General features: G+C 38.4%; 1 protein-coding gene across 13 annotated transcripts in view; it reads right to left on the bottom strand.

Moving 5' to 3' along the window:
• ANKHD1 (ankyrin repeat and KH domain containing 1) overlaps window positions 1-23,917 on the bottom strand; it is a 101,675-nt gene that overhangs the window by 52,644 nt on the left and 25,114 nt on the right. For 7 of the 13 annotated variants that reach the window (XM_072347940.1, XM_072347943.1, XM_072347941.1 and 4 more), the window contains exons 3-11: window positions 18,566-18,722; window positions 16,329-16,476; window positions 15,491-15,638; window positions 14,552-14,785; window positions 12,902-12,996; window positions 9,501-9,738; window positions 9,086-9,277; window positions 6,917-7,026; window positions 1,343-1,402 (exon numbers count right to left, since the gene is read on the bottom strand). In XM_072347940.1, the coding sequence (XP_072204041.1) occupies window positions 1,343-1,402; window positions 6,917-7,026; window positions 9,086-9,277; window positions 9,501-9,738; window positions 12,902-12,996; window positions 14,552-14,785; window positions 15,491-15,638; window positions 16,329-16,476; window positions 18,566-18,722 (1,382 nt within the window). Of the gene's footprint in view, window positions 1-1,325; window positions 1,403-6,916; window positions 7,027-9,085; window positions 9,278-9,500; window positions 9,739-12,901; window positions 12,997-14,551; window positions 14,786-15,490; window positions 15,639-16,328; window positions 16,477-18,565; window positions 18,723-23,917 lie in introns of those variants that run through there. The other 6 variants (XM_072347946.1, XM_072347948.1, XM_072347949.1 and 3 more) reach the window with 2 other exon arrangements.

The following is a 23,917-nucleotide window of genomic DNA, read 5'->3' as shown; positions in this document are numbered from 1 at the left end:
ACACCCCACATCTGCTTTGCTGTATTTGTATTTTCTGCTCACACAAGGAAGAAGTGCAAACACTCATTTTATCAGGGCAAGAACTAGCACAGAACGTATCACCAAGGACAATTTTCCATGCTATCTATGCTACAGTAGTCATCACTATATTCTGCTTCCTTTCTTCACTGACCAACTCCTGACAAATTCTGTAATTGGTATATTGGAAAGAGGTATAAAAAAAAACCACCTATGTCAGCCATGACCAGAAAAGCAGGAGACAACATCATGCAGAGAATGGCTAGTTCAATCTAAACAGAAAGAAAACCTGAGCATAATTTTCTGCTTTGAGTACCACACAGGAAGAGAAAGGAACATGAGAGAATTCCCCAAATTAAGCAAGAGTTTACATTACTTGCACCCTTTTCACTGGGACCCCAAAATGATCCAGATGATGATCCAGACAGCAGTATTTCCCTTCTAGACAAATCAGTACTTCAGTATTGCGTTTGAAGCAATGCCATCAAAAGCAACTTATAATTACCATTCATAATACTTCAATACTTGACTTCAAGTCGAGTCCCATTCTATTCACTTCCAAGATTAGCTACATTTTTATAAAAAATGTTAATATAGTTTAATAAAGCTACTCTCTTTGGTTTGCAAGTATTCACTAGGATACTTCTCCTGAGTTTGTTTCTAATGTAACATGTTATTTAAAAGATCCAGAACAAAATAACTTTTTGAAGTAAAGCCTCACTGCTCTCATCATTTTTTTGATGAGCCACTAGTCCACAGCAGTGTCTTCTCTCAGTGAACAGTGAACTCCTAAGTGTTCAACAACTAATGGCTAAATTTGTTGCTTTAAGCAAAATGATTTACACAAAACTAATGACAAGAGACACCGAGCAGTACAGTTCTCAGTTACATACCACTAATTTTCAAGATTTAACTCCTATCAAAAGACAGTACACCAGCTGCCACCATACCTAATTGCCCTCCTGAAGGCACAAAGCAAACCAATAATTCAGGGGCAGGTAGGAAATCAACTGGGCCGCTATTTCAAAGTAAAAATCCAAAGAAGCAAAACAAACATTTTAACAAGTTTAACACAGCTACATGAGCTAATAGACTCAATGAGATAACCTGCTACCTGTACGAAGGTTGAGATACTTCTGTTTTTTTTAAACAGGGTTTCAGAAAACCCAACAGAAGGGGAATGCAGCACAAAGAAGGGATTTCTAGTCTATACACCACATCCTGAGAAGAATTTTTTAAGAAATTTAAGTGCCTTAAAGCCATGCTTATCTTTTCAGCATGTATCCTGAAGCTGCAGCTTACAAGCATCAAAGGCCAACCTCACCTGATGCTTGCCCGTCTCTATGCCCTCGAAAATAGTCTTCTTTAAGTCCTCCTGCTTGTCCTGCGGAAGGAAAAAGAAGAACTCACGGCTCTTGTTCTACAAATAAACGTCATTCTTGGTCATGAAGACCCGGAATGTGAACTTCAATGGAACAGATCCACCAGCGGAATACTCTGCTTTGCTGGACAAGCACAAAGGTAAATCCAAGCAAGCAGCCCTCGCCAGTTGAGACTTCTACTGCAAGTCATTCATGAAGATAGCACAAAGGTTATGCATAGCATCTAGTTAAACACAAAATGTATTTTTGTTCACTTCTGGCAAAAGAAAGTATTTCATTGTATTTCATACCACCCAGAAATTACAAAATACAGCATCAAAAAAGGTGTTAACTGCAAAAATAAAAATAAAATAAAAACTTACTGTGTCCTTACTGCCTTTCCCCTTATTTTTATAAAATTGAGGCCCAAACAGAAACCTAAAATCCCTGACCCACAACGATCCATGGTGGTTCAAGACACAGTACGGAAACTCATCCCTCACTCTAACAAAAACATAGCTATTTCAATTATGGTTTCATTCAAATCCTTCAAGTATTGGCTACTCTTGTAAGTATTTAAACACTGCCTTATACTACATCAAACACAACGTGTCACACACATATAGGACAGTGAGTTTCTAACTAAGCAGTCACATTCCTGTAAGTAATGTTAATTTGTGATCAGCTGAAGGCAAAGTAACAATCCCTACAATGATATGAGAATTTGTAAAAACATTTTTGTCGTAGGGGAAGGGTCAAGAGGTAATTCAGCATGCTTTTTATTTTTTTTTTTAATGTTTTTTGCAATTGGAGTTACAGGGGTGCCAGGTGTAGTCTTAAGAAACTGCACACAATTTAAAAAAATATGCTAAAATAACAAGCATGGAAAGATGAAGCTGCCCCCAGAGCTTCTCTCCCATCTCTCATCTTCAGCATAAAGAAGCCTATATTTTTTATAGTAGGAAGAAAATCTCCATTACGGGTCGACGCCCCTGTGTAACAGAGCCTCACGTAAAGGAGCAAGGCAGTCCGGATCAGAAAATCCTAACTCAAAACTCCTTTCCTACCCCGTATTTCACAGCTCTGAAAAGCTGAAATATTCCCAGTGTCCAAAAAAGAACATCTGTTTTGTTTCCAGCTATACCAGAAGAAGCAAAGATGTAACCACTTTGTCAAGAGCTGTCATGTTTTAAAGAAGGAGATAACAATCTCAAGTTCACAGTACTTAAAAGCAGAGCATTACACCTCATTCAGGCTCACCAACTATCTTTCTGTCCTTTTTAGATGTTAGCACAGTTCCTGAGGGAACCTGCACGTCTTCCCTTCAGCACAGAGCCTGTGTACGAGATCTGCTAGGATACTTCAGAAAAAGTTACATCTCTCATCAGAAAAACATTTCCCACCTATGAGATTTCAAAATCACGTCATACAGGTAAATAACTATTACTGAAGCACTGGTTACTTTTTTCAGTGAAGCTAATAAGCCATGGTATTGCTTAAATAAAGTGTTTTAGTTAATCATATTTCAGAGTTCTAATCTCCAATGTTTTACTCCTAATAATCATAAAATCTCAAGAAAATCCATCAAGAAATCTGTAGCCAAATATAATTTACATTTTGTCCTCTGGCAGAAATTCAGGCCGTGACCCCAAAGTCTTTAATTCCGCAGGCAATAAAGGAATCAGAATGCAACTAGTATAGGGATGGAATCGTAGGCTGAAGCCTTCAGATATGCCTTATGAGAAATCACTCCTATTCTTTGAGAACAGCAAACAAATTTCAAGATAGATACATAAACATGGTGTAGGCCTGCCAAAAGAATTTTGCTACATACTTCCACAAGCCAACTGTGTTATACTTTATGGGCATGGAAGATATCCCTTTAAGAACTCCATCAGAAAAGCATCAAAATAATTTGTAAGAATTCAGACCATAACAATTAGTCACGTCAAAATACCATACATAGTGAACACCTCTGCAAAGGACAAGACAATCTAATACTGGTAACTTCTAATACTATTTACCACCATTAAGTTTTAAGGGAATATGAAACAACAAACCAAAGAACATTAATCTCAGATATAATTTTCTTTTAGCTCTTATGGTACCTATAAAGACTCTTTGCTTAACTAACCTAGCTTAGCCCTCACAAAATCTTAATTGGTTCCTGGATTTAACATATTTGACACCTACACCAGAGCTTTCTGCTTGTGAGCAGCACATATGCATTATGTCAAGACATAACAGTAACAATTACTTTCAATTCAAACATGACTCTACTGCTAACTGGAATCGCTTGAATTTTGGCTCAGGCTTCTATTTCCAGATTGATAAAACACCACTATACATGAGCAACACACAGAAGATAGTTAAGAAGCTGGGGTGCGTGACTTCAGCAGTGTTGGAAGACTTCTGTTTTCTGTGAGCACAGTAGAGGAAGCTGCCTGAAAAATATTATCGGCTTTCTGCCAATGTGATCAGTGCAGCCTTAAAGAGGATCCTCCTCAGAACTGCAGCCCCAAAGCCTCCACCTTGAATCCCACACAGTCCTGACCTCTGAGAAACTAAGAGGCTTGAGAAGCTAAAAGAGATCTGAGGTCTTAAAGCAGAAGTAGAGGTTCTGTATTGGGGAGAAATGGGAGAAGTGATTGTAACAGATCTTGACGGACAGTATTTACTGCCCTTTAATTTAAGAACAATTGGGAAGAAAGAGATGAGCAACTTTCTTTCCGCAATCTAGAATCAGAGAAAAGGTCTCCACAGTGGTGTTCCTTGCCTTCCTGGTGAGAAATAATACATCGAATGCCGAAGGCTCATGAAACAACTTGTATCAACAACAAAGCTCAGCACTGACTACACCTCCGTGGGTAAATAAAACAGGGCTAGGAAATGAGCTCATGGCTGGGATCCACAATTTTCACACCGCTTCTTCCTTAGCAGCCGCCCTGGCACAGGTCTGGCCCTGTCCTGAATAAGTGTGCATCAGAGACCATTTTGAACGGGCAGTTTGGATGACATGATGGCAAAGGTAGTGTCCACAGACCTCCAAGGCCTTTGTACCATGAAGGACTTCAAAAGCTCACCCCACAGCCCAGGGTGTCCAGTACACACACACCACCCCAAAATCTTACAGACATGGGGTGCAGCCCAAGTGAACAAATCCCCAGGTCCATTGCAACACAGTGCAGATGGCTTCAGTTCTCCTAGCATTCCAGTACCAGTCCTCAGCCTTGCTTCCTTTTACTATACACATTTAATCAGTGCTTTCCTCAAAAAGGAACACAAGGTCAATCTCCCAACATCCGTGATATAAACCCCAGCGAAAAACTGGATTCTAGAAAACAATGAGGTACTAATGAAAGCCATCTCAGGAAATACTACAGTCACAGCATGAAAAAAGCAGAGGAAAAAGAAGGAACTGAAAATGTATTTTCACCTGCAGTATTCCAAACAATAAAAATAAAGCAAAATTAACTACACAAATTGAAGACAGACAGAGCAACAATATTCTAAATCTGTGTGCAATTCCCCACTGCAATTCGCCAGACATCCTGTGACAATCTGGTGAAATCATCTAATCTAAAACACCATAAATGAGCACTGAAGTCTAGAACAATAATCTACACTACTGTCAACGAACGTATTTCATATTCCAGCCATAAGGTAACACACACTTATGAAATCCATCTCAGAACCATTACACAGTAGATTTATTCAAAACAGTTTACAGCTTCTAAAAAAGCAAAGCAATGAAGAGAACTGAAGGAAACTGTTTAAAATTTGAAGCATCTACTGTAAGTATGACTGCAGTTCTTCAGGTATTTCCACGTTCTAAGCAGTTTTCAGCTTTACCATTCAGATATGACTATAGCTTCATCACATGGCTGCTGACACATCTTCCCTCCCTCTCAAGACAGAATTACTGAAGCTTAACATATCTATGCTATAGACTATAATTTGCTTTTAAGTTTATGATTGCTACTTAATGTGAGATATTCAAAAAATAGGAGACTACATAGCAAGTCTTTCCACATGCAAATCAATGCTCCCATAATAAGCAACTATCTGGATAGGCTACGGCCAATTACCACTGACAGCAATTTTTACTTTACTGGTAAACTCTCTTGACAGCTTTTTGTTTTGATTATACGTAGTTAAAATGCAGTAAAAAGACCTTCTGCTTAGAAAGGCTTGAGTTTTCTCAGCAATACCAACCACATCAAACCACAGGTACTGCATAACACTGGTCCATATAATCCACTCACAGGAGAGACAAGATGGAAAAAAACAGAATTATTTAAAATTTACGATAATTTAAGTAACATTTAAACAGTGACCACTGCATCTTTTTAAGGCTTGCGCACACTGATCTATGCCTTTTTGCTTTAAGCTTTGCAGTTGTGCTCCTCATTGTCGTGGACTACATCTTTCATAACATAGTACCAATGTGCGCTTTAAATTCGCAGTAAAACCAAAGGGGGGAAAAAAAAAAAAAAGGCCCCAGCCCTCCCTGCCCCTACACAGTTAACAAGTTAACATATCCTTCCCCCCGGGTAGGAACAGGTAATTATGAACTAAAACCTTCCTGCAGATAAATTAGTAAGGCCTGAAAGGAGAATCCTCACAAAGAAGATGAAAAGTATTATTCACAGTTACAGCATTTGTTTATTAATATTAGTCAGTGTGAACTTTGAATAATGAAAGACTTGCAACAAGACAAAACAAAGAACAAAAACCAACACAAAAGCAGTCTGTGGAAAAAGAAAAGGAGAATAGTTCTGTCTCCTTGAACTCTACCATACTAAGCTATCATTTGCTTTTCCTACTTAAAAATCAGAAAACCACCTGTTGCTGATAGAGAAGCAGTTTTAAGACTTGCTGCAGCACAGAAAAGTGAAAACAACTGGGTGAAAAAAATTAATGGTTAAACGCATCATAGAAAAAAAACACTTCGAAAATAATATACAGAAAAAGATAAAAGACTTCTGGAACAAATAAAAGAGACCATACTATGCAAGTCATTTTAGAGGTACTTAGTTTAACTTTTGAAAGCTATGAAAAAAATATATATTTATATAAATATAAATATATTTATATATATATACACATATATATATGTCTTAAAAATTAACAAGAGAGTATTAATAGCTCCTAGTAATAAAACATTTTAATTTCACAGCTGTGGAACAAAAACTGTAAATCACAAGTTGTTTAGGAAAAACAAGTTGCATGGAAAGCAAAGGTAATGCAGGAATGCATACTGCCAAATAATAAAATATAGGGAACGTACTGAAATTAACCATCACAAATGTAAGCAGCAGCTAAAATTTTTCACCTAAGGAATCAATAGTTAATAAGAAATTGCACTTTTTAGACCAAGCAAAATACACAGGCTTCCCAGAAGTTTTCCTACCTCTCTTTACACCCATATAAGAATCTCAATTTTTTGAATCCTCTTTCTGCTCTACAGGCACATAAGCTCTGGCATTAAGTCTGAAACCCAAGATTTTCTCCACAAGATGTAGCAGAAGCCTTACCAAATCTGCACCAGCTTGAAGCAACACATCCGCAACATCAGTATGTCCGTTTTCACACGCGTAGGTCAATGCTGTATCTCCCGTTGCTGTGGTGGCATGAACGTTAGCTCCTAGAAACATAACATTATTTTTTTCTTACTGGACATCACCTTACCAAGCATTTCAGACTAAAATCAAGGCTCTATTTATCCATGACAGCAGCTACATCCCAATGACCAACAGCTTCCACAGCCTACAAGCATCACTCTTAACAGTTAAAAAATTGCTCTCACTGTGAAAATACAATGAGAAGATGGGACAAGCCAAGGCTTAAAACAGACTTGACTGACAATCTAAGCACTCAAACCTATATGCTTACTTGCTCCTAATTCTTCCCCTACAGCACTAGAAATGTCAGTTCTACCTATGAATTCTAAATCCAGATGGTTGTCCAGGCTATCCGACTGACAGATAGTTGCATGCCAAGGACAGCCACATTTAATGCTTACTCAGTGAAACACACTTATGTTGCAGATTGTATACTTCTCCAAATTTCACTCCTTCCCTGCTCTTTAAAATAATTTTCTTTAAAACAAATTAGATTTGCTTTATGTACTTCTACCTGAAAATTATATTATGCACTGGTCTTCTAAAAAGGTGAATGCTATCACCCAATTTCTTATTTTCAAGTGAGAGGTATTTAGAAACTAACTTATGCCAAAACAAGGCTCCTCTATTAACCTCTACACTATTGGTGTGTATGGGAAATTGGTAATCACAGCCTGAACCTCTGATTAATCAGCTGAGACAAGTTTCAGGTCAGCTGTGGGGGCAAAGGTGAGAGTAATTTAGCTGTGCTCCCAGAAGGGGTGGAGCCTGACTCCACTTCCTCTAGACCTCATTTAAGGGCTGACCACCACTAAGGCAGCATCTCTTGGAGATAGTTCCTTGGTGGAGATCACTTCAGTGTTTTCCAGCATACTGAAGGCCTCTATTAGGTGAGTCTTTCCTTTAAATAACCTTTTGGATACTTATCACCACCTCTCCTGTACAATCTTCACGTTATTGTCACTATACATCACTGTACATGGTGTAAGTGCAGTGTAAGCAGAGCTTCAAGAGAGCTAGCAACTGGTGTCACCTGCTGGTATCACTGCAAAAAGAGACACGTTACTTTTTAGAATTATGAACTCAGCAAATTTTATGCTTATTCTTAGAAAAGAGTGATTGAATACATTACTTGCAAGGAAGATTTTGAAAAAACAGCTCCTTTTACTTTTTGTTTTAATTATTGCACTTTAGCCTCTACCAGCTTTAAACTGATAGTATGGTTTTGTTCCTATAAAACTCACATAAGATTAAAATTTTACAACATTTTATAATGAAGAAGTTTAGCACAGTCCAGAAATCTGCCTTCTGTGCTCTTTATCAAGGTGCAATTTCAAATGCACTGCTTATGCAAAGAGATTGTTTGCATGTAGAAAGTTTGGCACAGTCAACACAGGAGTAGCATATAAAAACAAGCATCATTTATATTAAAATTTTGCCCTAAATGCTAGGAACACTTTTCCTAATAAGCACAGGTATTTCTTATAAATGCAACATTAACCACTGTTCCATAAGGCATGTTCCTCTTAACAGTATCAGGCAACGTTAAGAAGGAACATATCATTGACTATAATCATTTGAGTTGGATGGGACTCTCAAAGGTCATCTGGTTCAACACCTCTGCAATGAACAGGGGCACTCACAAGTCTTTCAGGTGCTTAGAGCCCCATCCAGCCTGACCTCAAATGTCCCGAAGGACAGAGCATCCACCATGTGTCTGAGCAACCTCTTCAAGTGCTTCACAGCTCTTATTTGGAAAGCATTTTTTTTATTTTTAATAAATACCCAGTCTAAATCTCCCCTCTTCTAGTTTAACACCATTTTTCCCTTGCTCTACCACAACAGACCCTCCTAAGGAGTCCAAAAAGGCCACACTCAGGTCTCCCAGAACCCTTTTCTCCAGACTGAACATCCCGAACTTTCATCCTGTCCTCACAGGGAAAGTTGCATTGCTTTATCTTTCAAATACCCCAGGATAGTTTTATGCTACATTACCTGCCATTAAGCCAAGGTATCTTCTAAATCATATAGGTAATCTATTCCACAATGTCTGTGAGCTAAAGATTTGTACTGGACACATACCTGCTGCCAGCAAGTATTTCACCAGCTCAAGATGACCCTCTTGAGCAGCTTCCATCAAAGGTGTTGAACAACCAAGTTCTATATCAGCTCCTGCCTTAATGAGGAAGTCAGCTACTTCAGAAAACCCACCACAGCATGCCAGAGTAAGAGCTGTCTCCTGCGTTTCTTCAGTCTGTGCATTTATATTTGCCCCTGGGAAACAAAACAGCTGTTATTCTAACTGACCAGAGACAGGGAAGAAAGGTGAATGCTCATTACCTCTGCAGCTTAGGTGTTCTAGCTTTGCTCTGCTGTAACAGCAACAAGCAGTGATAACCACATACTGGGTAAGAGGAATTTGTGCAGAACACTTAACAGGGAACAGTCAACACCACATGCTTTATAATGAATGCTAAAGAAACAACAGTGCTCTCACCTTGGGCCAGTAATAATGCCACCATTTCCTCATGGCCTTCACGTGCAGCTTCCATTAAAGGAGTATAGCCTTCATCATTGACTTCCTCCAGGTTAGCTCCCCTTTCTATCAGGAGAGCTGCTAACTCCACATGTCCACCACAAGCAGCCAGGGTGAGGGGAGATTCAAATGAATCCGCAGGCATATTCACTTGAGCACCACTGTCTAAAAGTAAGCGTGCTACTTCCACATGTCCATCCTACAAAACAGAGACAAAACTCAGAAACTATCAAAAGCCATTTAATGCAGTAATTGCAACTACCATTGCATTAAGTCTGAAAATGATTTTGAGGCGTCTTATTTATGACAATTACTATAACATATGGATTAAACTGATATTTAGATTTTCACCTACACTTATTTTACATTTAAATGGATGACAAGAGAGATAGATTTTTTTTCTCCTCTTTCTTTCTTGGGAAGAGATAGGGAAGAGTTGTGAGGTAAGGTATTCTTAAATACCCAGAAAAATACCCATGGCATGAAAGTAATGTAGATAACAAATGAGTTACACAAATAAACCCACCACATGAATAAACCTTAAAACAAGCAGCAGGAAAAAAAGATTTTTCTCTCTATAGTTGATTCATCGCTTCTACAGACAAAAAAAAAAAATAAAAAATCCAACTGTCAGTTTCTGTATCGTAGAAAGATACCGGCAGAAGAACTGAAGTGGGTTACATCTAGGTAGTTTAAAAGGAGCGAGAAAGGTTGAAATAAATCTTAAAGGACAGAGAAAAGTACCCTGCAGTGAACCGACCTTTGCTACAGAGCAAAGCGAATTAAGACTGCTGTATCAGTCTGTTTGAGACTTACCAAAAGATACAAACGTAGCTGTTAGCTTCTCAAGAAACTATTATTAAACTCCTCAAAGTTCCTTGGAAGAGCCCAAACACCAAAAATGTATGTTTTAAAAGTATGGTTTGTAAAAACCCACAATACCTTTGAGGTAAATGCAAATAAGTTTTGGCATCTGGAAACAAGAAACATCCTTATGTTTTTTTCCTCTCACATTATTAATATATATATATTTTCCTCTCGTGTTTATTAAAATGGGATCCAAACTTTTGGAACACAGAGGAAAGAAATTGGTAAACTGAAACTGATTATGAACTACACTGTTAAAAGACCCTAGTAATGAAAACAGTGCTCAGTGAGATACAGGAGTCCTCTGAATAGACCCTAGGAACATTTCAAACTAGATCTTTCTCAAGCATACACAAGTAACAGGATAACTTAAGGACAAAAAAGGGAACTCCAAAGTGAGAAATTGAATTGAGGCATGCCGCTTGTGTATCTCAGAGATACTTGCTGCCTTGCAGATGCTTAGGTAGTAAGTGCATCACCTTGATCACTCTATTTACCATCCAAAGAAATGAGATTCTTCTGGAAGGGAAAAAAAAATTTGTCAGACAGATCTGATGATTTTGCAATGCTCACAAAGCTCTGTGTCCTGACACAGTGGTTCTCCTGGGATTTGGCCTCAGATCAGGATTATTTCTTCAAACTAGCTCCCAACACCTGCTGGTAGGTTTTCCTACAGAAGTATGAAAATACTTCCTCCCAATGAAAACCAAGAAAAGGGCCAACTTCATCAGTAAAAAGTCTATGTATTTATACTGTTTTCTTGGAAGGAAACTGAAATGAACTTGGACTACAATAAAGGGCAAAAGAGATATTAGAATACATCTCTGCCCAATGTTAAACACAGATTTGTTCAGGCTAGGGCACAAACACCTTGGCAAAATTGTGAAGTTCCTATGTATAACTACTCCCAGTTCTCAAAACTAAGGAACTTATCCATTGAAAACAGTAACCTCGGGTGAGCTACTACTTCCCCATTCTGATCTCATCAGAATTGCCAGTCAGTAATTCAAACCACCAAGACAGTGATAGAAAAGGGGGAAAGGCGGATATCAAACAGGCAACTCCTGACAGTGCTTGCCTCCATTAAGTCAACCATGAAGCAGGTAGTACGCAACATGACATTAACAGCAACCTAAGGATAGGCTGCTGTTCTCAGAGAAGCTGCCCAAAAGCAAGCAACAAACCCCTCTAACTAAAGATATTACCTTAGGTGTAGCACACCAATTTTATAAGAACACAGTACCATAACAAAGGCACATGCAATATAACTGCTGAACAAAAAACAGTCACATCAGTTCCCTGTATTTCTTTACAGAATACATGGCTAAAAACCTGTGAAGATTGGCATAAATTACAATAATTTGCCAGAATGGTTCCCTTCTCTACAAGTGTAGCTAGAAGACAACGATAAGGAAAAAACTTAATCACTAATCCTTGGAATTAGGATTTCAAAGGGTCAGTTTCCTCCCTACTGCTTTTAAGGTTAAATACATGTACTGTGATGCAAACTGACCTAAAAAACTGAAAAATTACAATACGTAGGCCATCCACACAACTTGTCTTGCAAGAGTGACTACTCATAGCCTACAAGTCAACCCACTGTTTAGACAATCACAATGAAAATAAAGTGAGCATGTTGAAATGCTGCAGTCTCCTTCAGGTGACACCCAGTGCATTATGAGCAGAAGACCCCAACACAAAACATTATAATCTGATCTTTGTCACTGGCCTCATCCTCACAGCTGCAGTAGAACAGTTGATCCTACTGCTCTCAGAAGACTACTGGAATACCGCACTTTCCTCTAAAGGTTGTAGCCTACTCAAAGAAAACTTTTTTCCTCCATTTTCTACGCTACCTAAGGAACTAAGAACTGAACTAATTTTCTCCCATTTTCTTTAATTTAGAAAACAAAAACTCACAGCACCAGTTACAGAAACCTAGAATAAACTCTGTCTATGCACAACACGCTTGTCTCCAGTACTGGCGAAGGGATAAACGCAATGCCTTCAGAACAATGCACTTCTAGAAGGCATACACCATGATGATCTCTGATCTCTAATTTACAAAGACAAAGACAGGAAACTAGCTCTTTTACACTGCAAAAGAAACAGTGACTTGGGCTCAACCTACTACGCAATGGCATTGCAAGCTACTTATCCCTACACTTCACATTTGAGGATGACAGAGCCCTGGAACAGGTGGCTCAGAAACATGGTAGAAACTCCATCTCTGGAGATATTCAGAGACCTGACATGATGCTTCCCTACACAACCTTCTCAAGGGAACCTGCTTTCATAGGGGGTTGGTCTGGAGATGATCTCCAGTGGTCCCTTTGCGTCCCAATGGTACTATGAGTCCATGGCTACAGCAGAAACTGAAACACTCACTTGCAGACCCAAACTAGATCGTTATCAAAAGCTCATTTCATTTATTTTATCATCTCCTCTATTTCTCTCTCACTGAAGAAGAAGCAGAACAGATAAAGGCTATTTACCATGCAGGCCTCCATTAGCGCTGTGTGCATCTCATCTGTTTTATGTTCTTGATCAGCTCCAGCTTCAAGCAAAAAACGAACCATATCTAAATGGCCTTCAAACGAAACAGGTAAAAATAAGTAAGCATTTAACTGCAAAAACCTTTACTACTACAGACAATATGTTAACAAAATCATTTAGATTTTCATAGCTTACCATTAAATAGAAACTTACAAGTTACAAGTCATAAGCCCACTCTAAGTTTTCTAACAAGTAAAGGAAAATGGTCAGCCATAAGACTGTCTTTTTCAATGACACCAACTATGAAATTAAAATAGACCTCTAATTTATACAATAGGAACATTTCCTTGTGACTTCAACTTATAAAAGTCTGTGTAGTTCCTTATTCAACAGAATACTGACATATCATTTAAGCAAAGCAGAATAAGTTTTGGAAGGGGAACTATCTATCTTCAAAAATAGGCCCATGTGGATCTGAGCTTCAAGCTTTTTATGCATAGCTCTTGGGAATATTTCTGAAAATTTAAGGAACACAGTATGATATAATGTGCATATATGCAATACTATTTTAGAAAACTTCTACTGAACTTTACCAAAACATGTTTTTAACTCAAATCTATCGTGGCTTCTGTTGTTCTAGAATGTGTCCCTTACAAGTTATATGTTTCATCGTCCCAATAGGCAGATAAATCTTATCCTTGAAAGCCAGATTTTGCATTACACAAATTCATAGAAAAACAATGCAGCTTAATTGTCTTGCCAAAGATGACACAGGAAATCCCCAGTCAGTGAAGATATTGCATTACATCACTCCTACTAAGTTAACAATGAAAGAAACAGGAAAATTCCTTCAAACATATCCAAAAGTGCTATTACTGAAAATTCTCATAAAGAACTACAACAACATGCTGGAGAATATCCATGACAGAGTCAGATCCAAGCCTTCTGATGGATTACAAGTAACTTGTATCCTCCTATTCTATCTGCAGAGGCAAAAATGTAAGCTACTTTGACAATAATCTGCATGCTTACAGCTTCTATTAGGGGAAAACAGTTGATGAAAATGTTATGGTTTTTAGTTTATTTTCCCTTGAAAGAAAATAATTTGGTTGGCAGTCCATTGGATTACTCTGGCACTAAGTTATTTTATGTAGAAACTTTGAACTGCAAAAGAAATTAAGTCCATAAGAGGTCATAATACATAATTCAAAAACATCCTCCAAAATTTACACTACAGAAAGAGTATTCAGTAATAATACTAGCATTTTACTCCCACCAGTTATTACATAAACATCCTATCTAACAACATTTTCTTAACAACTAACTGAGGTGTTTTCAAAACTTCCTGGTAGTTGGTGAGGAGAATCTGAATGAAACAGTGAATGCAGTAGTGGAAGGAGAGAAAGTGGTGCTGCACCAAAGCACAAGTTTGGACATAGCCATTCACAAGATTTCAGCTCCAGCATGCCGCATATGTCCACCACATTTGAATACAAGCAGACCACTACACCAAGGAAGAATATTTCCTGACATCAATTTTAAACAGTTAAGAAAGTACTGGACCAAAAGTTTGGCTGGAAGTTAAAGCTAGATAAAACCCAGAAATAAATTTCATCAACAAAAACACAAAACAACATACGAGACAATACCTTTGTAGCATGCAAGTGTAAGTGCACTTTCTTTGAACTCGTTGGAGTGAGTATTGATTCCTGCACCATATTCCAGCAATACTCTTGCAACCTCAACATGACCTGCACTGGCTGCTTCCATTAAGGGGGTATGCCCATTCTCATTATGGTCTTCTATATTAGCACCTGCTTTCAATAGCACCTTCACTATGTCAACAAAGCCCCCAGCACAAGCATAAGTGAGCGCTGTGTTCCCTGCAGAGAAGAAGAAGTTACATGTAAGTCCTCTCCACTTCCCACTCCTAATACAGAAAATGAAGTTAGACGAAAAAATGAAAGATTAAAAATGAAGTTTAAAACTCTGATTCTGAAAATGACAATCACAGTGGCTCACATTTTAAATTTTACTGTCTATTCTAAGGCAAGTTCCACTTAATACAACTAAATATCAAGAAAAAAAATGAATGCTACCTACTTAAAAAAAAATTAATTCCATCTTAAAAATAATCAAAACGCAGGTTAATACTCTCAGCAAGGTTAGTCAGGTTGTGGTCAAGCATCAGCAATGTGGACAACACTCAATGCTTAAAGAACTGTTCTTCTTTGGTAAAATGAAACAGACCAAAGTAACTGGTCTTGATCAGACATATCCAGTAAGAAGCCTGTGGGACAGCTCTGGATTGTACAAATGAGAAAAACTGAACTTGATGCATCTTTCTGGTCATTTAATACCACAGTAGACTCCTGAGGAACAGTGCTTTCCACTACAGTTAACATTAAAAGCCATCATTCGAGCCTAATCTGGCCATTATTAATTACATTCAGTATGCATGTAGCCTAGTCACTCCTGTTGTGTGTACTTTAAGTTAAAATATCAACAAGAACACCCATGCTCAGAACAGAAACACTTGGTTTATGCTCTAGTTTTGTTCATTTTTTCAGTTTCTGCTTTCCAGTTACCTGTTGAAGACTGAGCATTGACATCTGCACAATGAACGAGGAGAAGTTTAACAATATCTACATAGCCCCCACTGGCAGCTGCCATTAAGGGAGTTATGTCTCCTTTATTCCCTCGATCTTCAACATTTGCATGCATTGCTAGTAGCACCTAAAGAAAAAAAGTTCACTATTAGAATGAATAAATTCCAGCAGTGACATTTTGATTCTAGTTCAGTGGAGCTTGACTATGACTCTCCAGTCAGTCATGACATCCCCTTACATTACAATACCCACAGCAGTAAAACACAACAATACTCCTCAGGATCACATATAATTCCCCATCTGTACTGCGCTCTGCTTGAGGTAACACTATTTTTCTACAGTTATCCATATCTGTTAAAATCAACATTAAGTTACAGCACAGAACTGACATTTTCAAATGTCACAGAGCAATTCATTAACCAAAATGACAGCAGATAAGCTGTAAGTTTGCATTAATGACTACAGCCCACATTAGGTCAAGCTTACAGGTAAACAGTTGTCCCCCATGCAGCTGTCAGCACAATAAACATGAACCTGGTCACTTTCTGAGAATTGTCACTTAACCAAAAGGACACACTCTGCTCTTGAATACACATGTATGAAAGCCAGATATCAACCCAAACTAATTCAATGCTGACAGCATTTTATATTAAAAAGACAACCAATAACTCCATGCTCACATTAAGCTGTATTAACTATTATGCTTTTTGGATTATAAAATCTGTTTCAATCATGACAGTTAAGGTGTTCAGCTATCAAAGAAACCCCTTTAACAATGTTTCACAAAGGTTTAGTTGTGACTGTATTTGTTACTTACTTGTGCCAATTCATAATATCCAGCTGAACAGGCCAAGCAAAGAAGACTCTCCCCTTCTTCAGTATGTTCATTTACACTTCTTCCTTCATCCAGCAGCTTCCGAACAGCATTTACATCCCCATCGGAGCATGCTTCTGCCAAACTGCGACTGAGAAAACCATTTAAGGCAGAATAAGCACAAGAAAGAGCTGCAATAAGGGATAGCTTTCTTATGCATGGAAGAAGTCCTAAGAACTCAAGACATCTTCCTAGAAAATGTAGCTTGCAGTTGCTTTTTTTTTTTTTAAGAGAAAAATACACATATACATTATTTTCACTGTTGAAATGGAAATAAAGACCTCACATTTACATTAGTTCTTGTTCACATTTGCTAACTCACTCAAGCTCTTATACAAGCTACATACAGAGAAGAGTGCTCAAAACTAGGTAATGTGCAGTGTGTGCAAAACACAAAGGTAAACACTAATGTTTTATTCACACTTTGGCATAAAGCCATAGACAAAGGCTATGACTATGGCAAACCACAGGTACGAAGGGAAATTTCTAGTAGAGAGAAAGCCAAACAGTGAACAGTCCACAGCACCCACTCATGATCAATACTGCAAGAAGTCAAACTTCCTTACCATAGTCACTCCTATAGTAGGATTGTTTCCTTCCCTGCAGTAGTCCAAAGCCTTTTTCTTCTAAGGGAACAAACTGATTTCTTCTCTTTAAGTAGGTATTTAATGAAAAATCCTTACCTCACCTAACAACATCTTAGAGGTTAAAAAAAAAGAGCCTTACACTAGTTTTAAGATGCTCCTGATGTCTAAAAGCTCAGGAGATCTATTACCACTACCTTAAATATCTTTAACTTCTGCCCTCAAGAGAAGAAATATTTTCCCTACAAAAATACACTAAGCAGACCTAGAGAAGGTGAGTGAGCTTCAACTGATTTTGAACTAATTCTTAGAATCTAATTCTAAGATGATAGTTAAAGCACTACTAAACAATTAAGTTTAAACAAGAGCAAGTCACACTCAGTACCAACTCAGTTACACTTACCTACAGGATGAAAGAAGTCAATTTAGAAAGTATATGGGAGAAATCACTGTCCCTGAATCACTAGTATACTGGCTAGAAAAGGGAAGGGAGGAAGAGCCTTCCATTACTAACAGTTGTGGACTGTATGCAATGCAGTCCTTTCTGGTATAATTTGTGCAAAAGTGAGGGAATCTCGTTTCTTTAAAAAAAAATAAAAATCCTGAAAACTAACATATTCAGATGAATTAAATATCTTAAACTTTCACTTTTCTTCTGTAAAAGAGACAGTCATTTAAGAAGCACACTTGCAATGAAGAATATATCCATTTGATATGCATAAGTTTCAATTTTTCAGAGACAAATAGTTAAACGAATAATTAAAGCCTTATTTGCAGACATGAAAAGGAATTCATTTGCAAGACATTCAAACATGAGCTACGCTGTGCTAGTATCTGATAGTTAAGCTGAAATCTGACCTGAAGAAAATACCCAGTACCTAGATCACTTCTATTTGCAGTACAATAACTTCAGTATTTTGACAAATATACTGAAAACTAAATGTACATGAAAACAAAAATCCTTTGCATTTCTGATCTGAGATTTGAAGTTCAGCTGTACACGCAGTCACACTATTGTAACAGTTCAGCAACAACGTCTAATCATTTGTCAAAGTAGAAAATACTCCAGGACCCCAAACAATGCTTCGCAATTACCAATGGGAGAGGAAAGCTTTCAGATACCAAGGACAAATTCTCACTTCTACAGCCATGGGAACTGAATGTTGTCCTCATTAATGATTGCCTATGAAGAATTACCAGGTATATAGCTTCTTTTTCCCCCAGGTTCCTTGAGCAAGATTCCTGGGCAAACTGCTACCCATTAAGTGTTTGTACTAAAAGCTGGAAGATAATATGAACTAGATTCCTTAGTTTCCAGCAAAACATAAAGCAATAAACAGAACTACCATCAATTCTTCTACGTGTTTTCAAAAACCAGAAATTGACCACCTAGCACACAGGAAGAGAAGAATGTCCTCTGATCAACCAAGTAACGCTTCTGAAGCTAATTACCTGATATAGCAGTAATTAAACCTCCAGTTTATCTGCTAGTACAGCACATACATTACTGAGGACAAACTGTAAAAACTGAATTTGAAATGAGAAATATCAACTTACATTCTAGCACTCAGAAACCAAAGAGAAATCAATACATACTTGTCCACTTGCCCTGCATTGTGACTGTTCTCTGCCCTCATCCGTGTCAATGCAGCAGCAGCTTCATCCAGTGCACAGCTCACAGAGGACGTCAGTCTTCGGAGAACCTCGGGATCTGCGAAGGCTTTACCATCGGCAGTGGACAATTTACCAATTCCTTCAGTGCACGTTCGTTCAGTGAGGTTAGTATGAAAGTCACACAAAAAAAATGCAAAGACACTATTTTAGATTTCAGCCACATGCACTATTAGTTAAAAATCATTTGCAAACATGCCAGAAAATCAGCTATGTAACACTAGCAGTTAACACTTGTCTACTACCTGAACATTTTTAACTGTAAAAAGGTAGCAAACTATTTCCAGCTGGCAATTTAAACACCCATCCAAAACTCTCAGCTCATACCTTTGAAGAATAAAACATGAATTAAAAATCTTTTAGGGGACTAAAGACAAGCCCAGGGGTCAAACCCACACACAGGTTTGGACAGCAGGCATTATTCCACAGTTATGGCTTTAGGTTATCTACATGTGAAGAGTTTTCTACTTCGCACATGCAACTCCACTCAAAACAAAGTGGACTTGCTTCCAACACATTATTTCTAAAAGCAAGGAAAAAAAAAAAAAAAATATATATATATATATATATAAACAAAAAAATACCTTGAATTTCCACTAATTTAGTATTCTAAACTGCACACCTCCAGATACAAATATGAAACAAAATCTTCAATTTTTTAAGAATGTCTGTGCTACCATTACACTACAGAGTAGAAACAGACTCAGTGAACTCTGGTAACAAGTCATTTGTTTTAGACATTTTCTTGGCTACAAGACTAAATCTGAAGGGCAATACAGAATATCAATTACTATAAGCAGCTATTTATCTCATTCATTTACATGGCTGATATAAAGATACGGTAGTAATCTGCACAGTAAACTGCAGTTTACTCCACACAGGTTTTATTACACACAGCCCCTCATAGACTGAAACACAGTGAAGAACTGAAGTTCAGCTCACTTTATCATGTAAACACCACTACAATTGCCACTGCAGCACATGTAGGGCCCAGATTTGCCTATACTAATGTGAAAATAGTGTAAGTGGAAAAGTAGAGGTATAGTACAAAAAACATTTTCATGTGAAAGAGAAAGAAAACAGGTTCTGGTTTATAGATCAGTTATCTTCACCAGTGATGAATCAGTAACTTTTCAATTCCTTAGCGATTAAATAGAGTCTAATTAGAAATAAAACTCTGCGGGGGGTGGAGAACGCATCTTACATCTCCGAAGACCTGCAATTTGGGAATTTGTGATGCACACGACTGATTACACTATGTCTCCCACAAGTCAGCTTGCTACAGTGTAAATACCGAAATCACACTTTGAAAGTTTCAAACACTGTCTCCAGAAAAAGTGTTTCCCCACTCTGAAAGTATTCAATTATTTTCCAAGCAATCCAAGAACCAATACTTGCTAAACTCTGGCATCCTGAAAACAACTTGTAACAGCACAGGAGACACTTTGTCACATAACCCACATCACTGTTAAAGAGCTGCTAAGTGTTGGCTTAGAGCACTCCTCCAGGTTGCTGGAAAAGAACCCCTCCCCAGCCAGCATAAAAGACGCCATAATGAGGTGCAACAAGCATACCAACATGGCACTGCCAGTGCATCTGCTTAGAGCATACTGTCCAAGGAAAGGAAGGGAATTATTAACTCACGGCCCAGCATCAACAGCACACCTAGCACACAATCAAATCTGACTGCCTCATTGAGCAAAATGAAAGTGGAAGGAGAGAAAATGATCCCCAATCAAAGGCCTCAAGGAGTATGTTTGCATTCAAGGATCAGCATAACAGTTCTATTTTGAAGGCTTTCATGAAGGGAACTGAACACCTCTGCTGGCAGCAAAGAACCTGAAAAATGATAACTCGGGTAAAAAAAAAACAAACGAAAAAGTTACCTGGATATCTGAAACTGAACTGGGCAGACAAATCATTCCAGTAGTACAGCTATCAAGACAGAATTAACCTCTCTGCATCAAAGAGGAAAAGGATGAGAGACTTGCTGCAGAAATATACAACAAGTGACCCTAGTGCAAGGGATTGACTGCCTTGATCTTGTAGGCTAACTAGACTTGCCTTAGATCTACTTACTGCCTAAGAGGAGCAGCTGCTGGATCTAATCAGGATGAGATATAGACAAGCATAACCTTCACTTTGCTATTGTCTCTTTGAAGCATTCATGCACAGGATTTCTGAAACTAAGAAAAACACATCACAGCACAGATCTCTTGTGTCCTATGAAGACAAATGGAACTCAAACAACTGCAGAGCTCCTGCTCCAAGGTATTTGCTTCCATTGGTAACAACCAGTGGGATTCCAGAAGAGCCACCAACTCACAGGCTGGTGGGCTCCTTCCAGCTGCTTAACACACACTGACAGCTCACTTCACACTTTCCCACTTTGCTGGGGGGGGGAAGAAAAAAAAAAAAAAGTGATATAATCACACCAAGGACTTTCAGAGTGTCATCTGAAAAAGCCATTTATTTACATCACCAGCTAGGGCTCAACAACCCAGCTGACACCAGCTGACATTCCTTGGTGCCAATACCTTTTTGTTTGTTTGTTTGCTAACCAAAATGTTAACATGGTTGTCAGCCCTCAAATCAGCCATCATCACAGCACAAGATCCTGACTACATTTTTTACACATGCTAAAGCTAATTAACAGCTACCCAAAACATCAGAGCAGGTGTATTAGGCTGAACACATCAAAAGGGGACAGCTGGATACTGCTACTCAGACACCCATTCATTTACTTCCCTTTTACAAGTTTATAGAACCATCTGAATAATTGCTCAGGTTTTACTATACTGTGATTTACGATGACTATGCTGTAATACTCAGTCATCTGATCTCCAATTTATTTGTTTTTGAGTCCACTTAATAGTTATTTGTTCTTGTGTCATTCACCCAGGTGTTTAAAACATCTCATGCAATAATCAGATCTAGGTCCTCCCATCCCTTGAGAACTAAAAGCACTCTCCAGAGGATTCTCCACATTTGTGATCATTTACACGCAAGATAAACTCAACTTCCCATGTTATTACAGCCTCCCTAGCACTACACTGAGTCACAAAAATTGACAAGGACCCTATGAAAAATGGCTAAACTGTAACCTACAGTGTTTGACATTCACAGCTTCCTGTAACAACAGCACATATTCAAGAATGCCGACCATCAGAGATGTCGTGCAACACCTTATTCTTTTTCCCCTTTCTCAACTGCCTTCTTTTCATGCCTTGTATTTTCAGAGCTCACTGAAAGATAACATTCTTCTTCAAGGCAAGTGTCATTCCTGTCCCCAGACTCTTTCTAAGATCAACTCAAGTGAATAAATACTTAACCCACACCCCAAAGTCATGATAGCTCAAAATAATGCATCAGTAAGATTCTAGCCTCTAGCAAAGATAATCAGATTTAAGGTATAGAATCTTCCATTCACTATTTGTTCCCCTCTTGCAAGCTCTAGATTTGGGAGAGATTCCTATTTGAAGAGACTTCAGCAGCAAGAAGCCATTCTCATTTACTCATAGCAAAAAGCATTCTTTCATACAGAACTAGATATAAGACTTATGCTTAAGCATAAGCTTTCCCGACATTTTCCTGAGATGATGAGAAAAGTTCAGCACTTTTGCTTGAAACCAATCACGTGACAAGGTAAACGCGTCTTTTTGACGTAACATCGTGGGTGAGCAGAACACCACGAGCATAGTCAGTAAATCTCAATTTAGAAATCAACTAAGACAGACTGAATTTTTACTGTCTTATGGGAAATCTGCAAACAAAATAGATGGGAAAAAAATGGATTGAAGTTTTTAACTGATCACCCCACTGTGCAACCAAAGCTGTACACAAAGCTTCCTAATGTTTCAGTTCCTCACACTGATGTAGTAAAAGATTAACAGCTTTTTGTAGTATCCTAACCTTCATAGAAACACTGCTTCACAGCAGTGCCACCTCTCTATCCAGGCAAATGTAACAAGCATCTTCGGGGAAGCAGTGTGTATTCCACACATATTCTGAGCTGATCCAAGGGGGTTAGCTGAATGTGGCATTTTCAGGATGCATTTGAGCAGCTGTGCCTGCCCAGCTGGTCCATCAGACCCAAGGCAGCCTGTGGCCAGCCAGCGCAGAGTAACAGCAAGCAGTCCTCCAGCAGGTCTCTCTGGAAGAGCTGGTCTTCTGCAGCCTACACTGCACAACTGTCAGACTCCATCATGTCCTCCACAATCCCATACAACTACAGAACATCCTCAAGTTTTCTCAAGCGTGATACTTTCATAGAAGAGCAGTCTTCCCCACAAATAGTACCAGCAAACACAGGACAAAAGAGGATAACAAGCTTACACACCAGAGGCACTCCAACTGACAGTAGAAAGACTCTACTTAACTCTAAGCCTTTGCTACCTTCCAAATGGTAATAATAATAATAAAAACTAAAGAACTCTCCTGCAAATAGCCAGACTGACTCAAGAGTTCCAGTGACAAAAGTTGCTGCTACAGGCGCAAAAGAGCTCCTTGGTACAATGCAAAGGAAGCTTGAAGTTGTGACTAATTTGGAAAAAAATCAGACAATGACAGAGCTACTAATAAAGTCCAATAAAGTCCTAGCACGTCTAAGACACGCTCTCTAAAATCACAACAGGTTTGTAAAAGATTTGTCTTGACTGGGGAAGAAGGAAGAGCAGGAGTAGGTGGAAAATAAAACAACAAAACCACCTTGCAGGAGAAAAGAGAACATCTCAATTGTAACCACAGAAAAAGTAAACATTTTTATTACGTAGCAGTGAAATATTTAGACAACAGCTAACAAAGTCATAGAAGCTTTACACTCCTCCCAGCCCTTTCCTGAAAAACGCCCCTGAGAAATAGTTGTTTCTTAGAAGTTTCTCATTTAAGACAACCCTCCTGCAGATAAGGATTCAATGCTTTTCTGCCCCGAGTTGTCTGCCAGAATAACAAGTTGAATGAATGTGAACTCCAAGATGAACGTGGCTACTAAGTGCCCTAGCAAACATGGCTACTAAGTGCCCTAGCAAACAACGGAAGAGAGAAAACAATGTAGCTATAAACTGAAGGATTCCTGCCTGATGGTGACAGCAAATAGCCACTAGGTCACCACAGCTACCATCATTCTGTGATGGTCATTCAGAATGTCTAAACAGTTAGATTTCCTAATAAAAGGAAGTAAAAAGAAAGATCTTTTTCATCCTTCAAGGTTTTCCTTGTTTTACCTCTATCAAAGAAGCATTAATTCAAATACAAGGGGACAAGGTACCAGACACAATC

Source organism: Excalfactoria chinensis, chromosome 13, assembly GCF_039878825.1.
Source record: "Excalfactoria chinensis isolate bCotChi1 chromosome 13, bCotChi1.hap2, whole genome shotgun sequence".
NCBI classification, from domain to species: Eukaryota; Metazoa; Chordata; class Aves; order Galliformes; family Phasianidae; genus Excalfactoria; species Excalfactoria chinensis.
The sequence above is the reverse complement of the archived record's forward strand: the minus strand, read 5'-3'. Positions and strand labels throughout refer to the sequence as shown.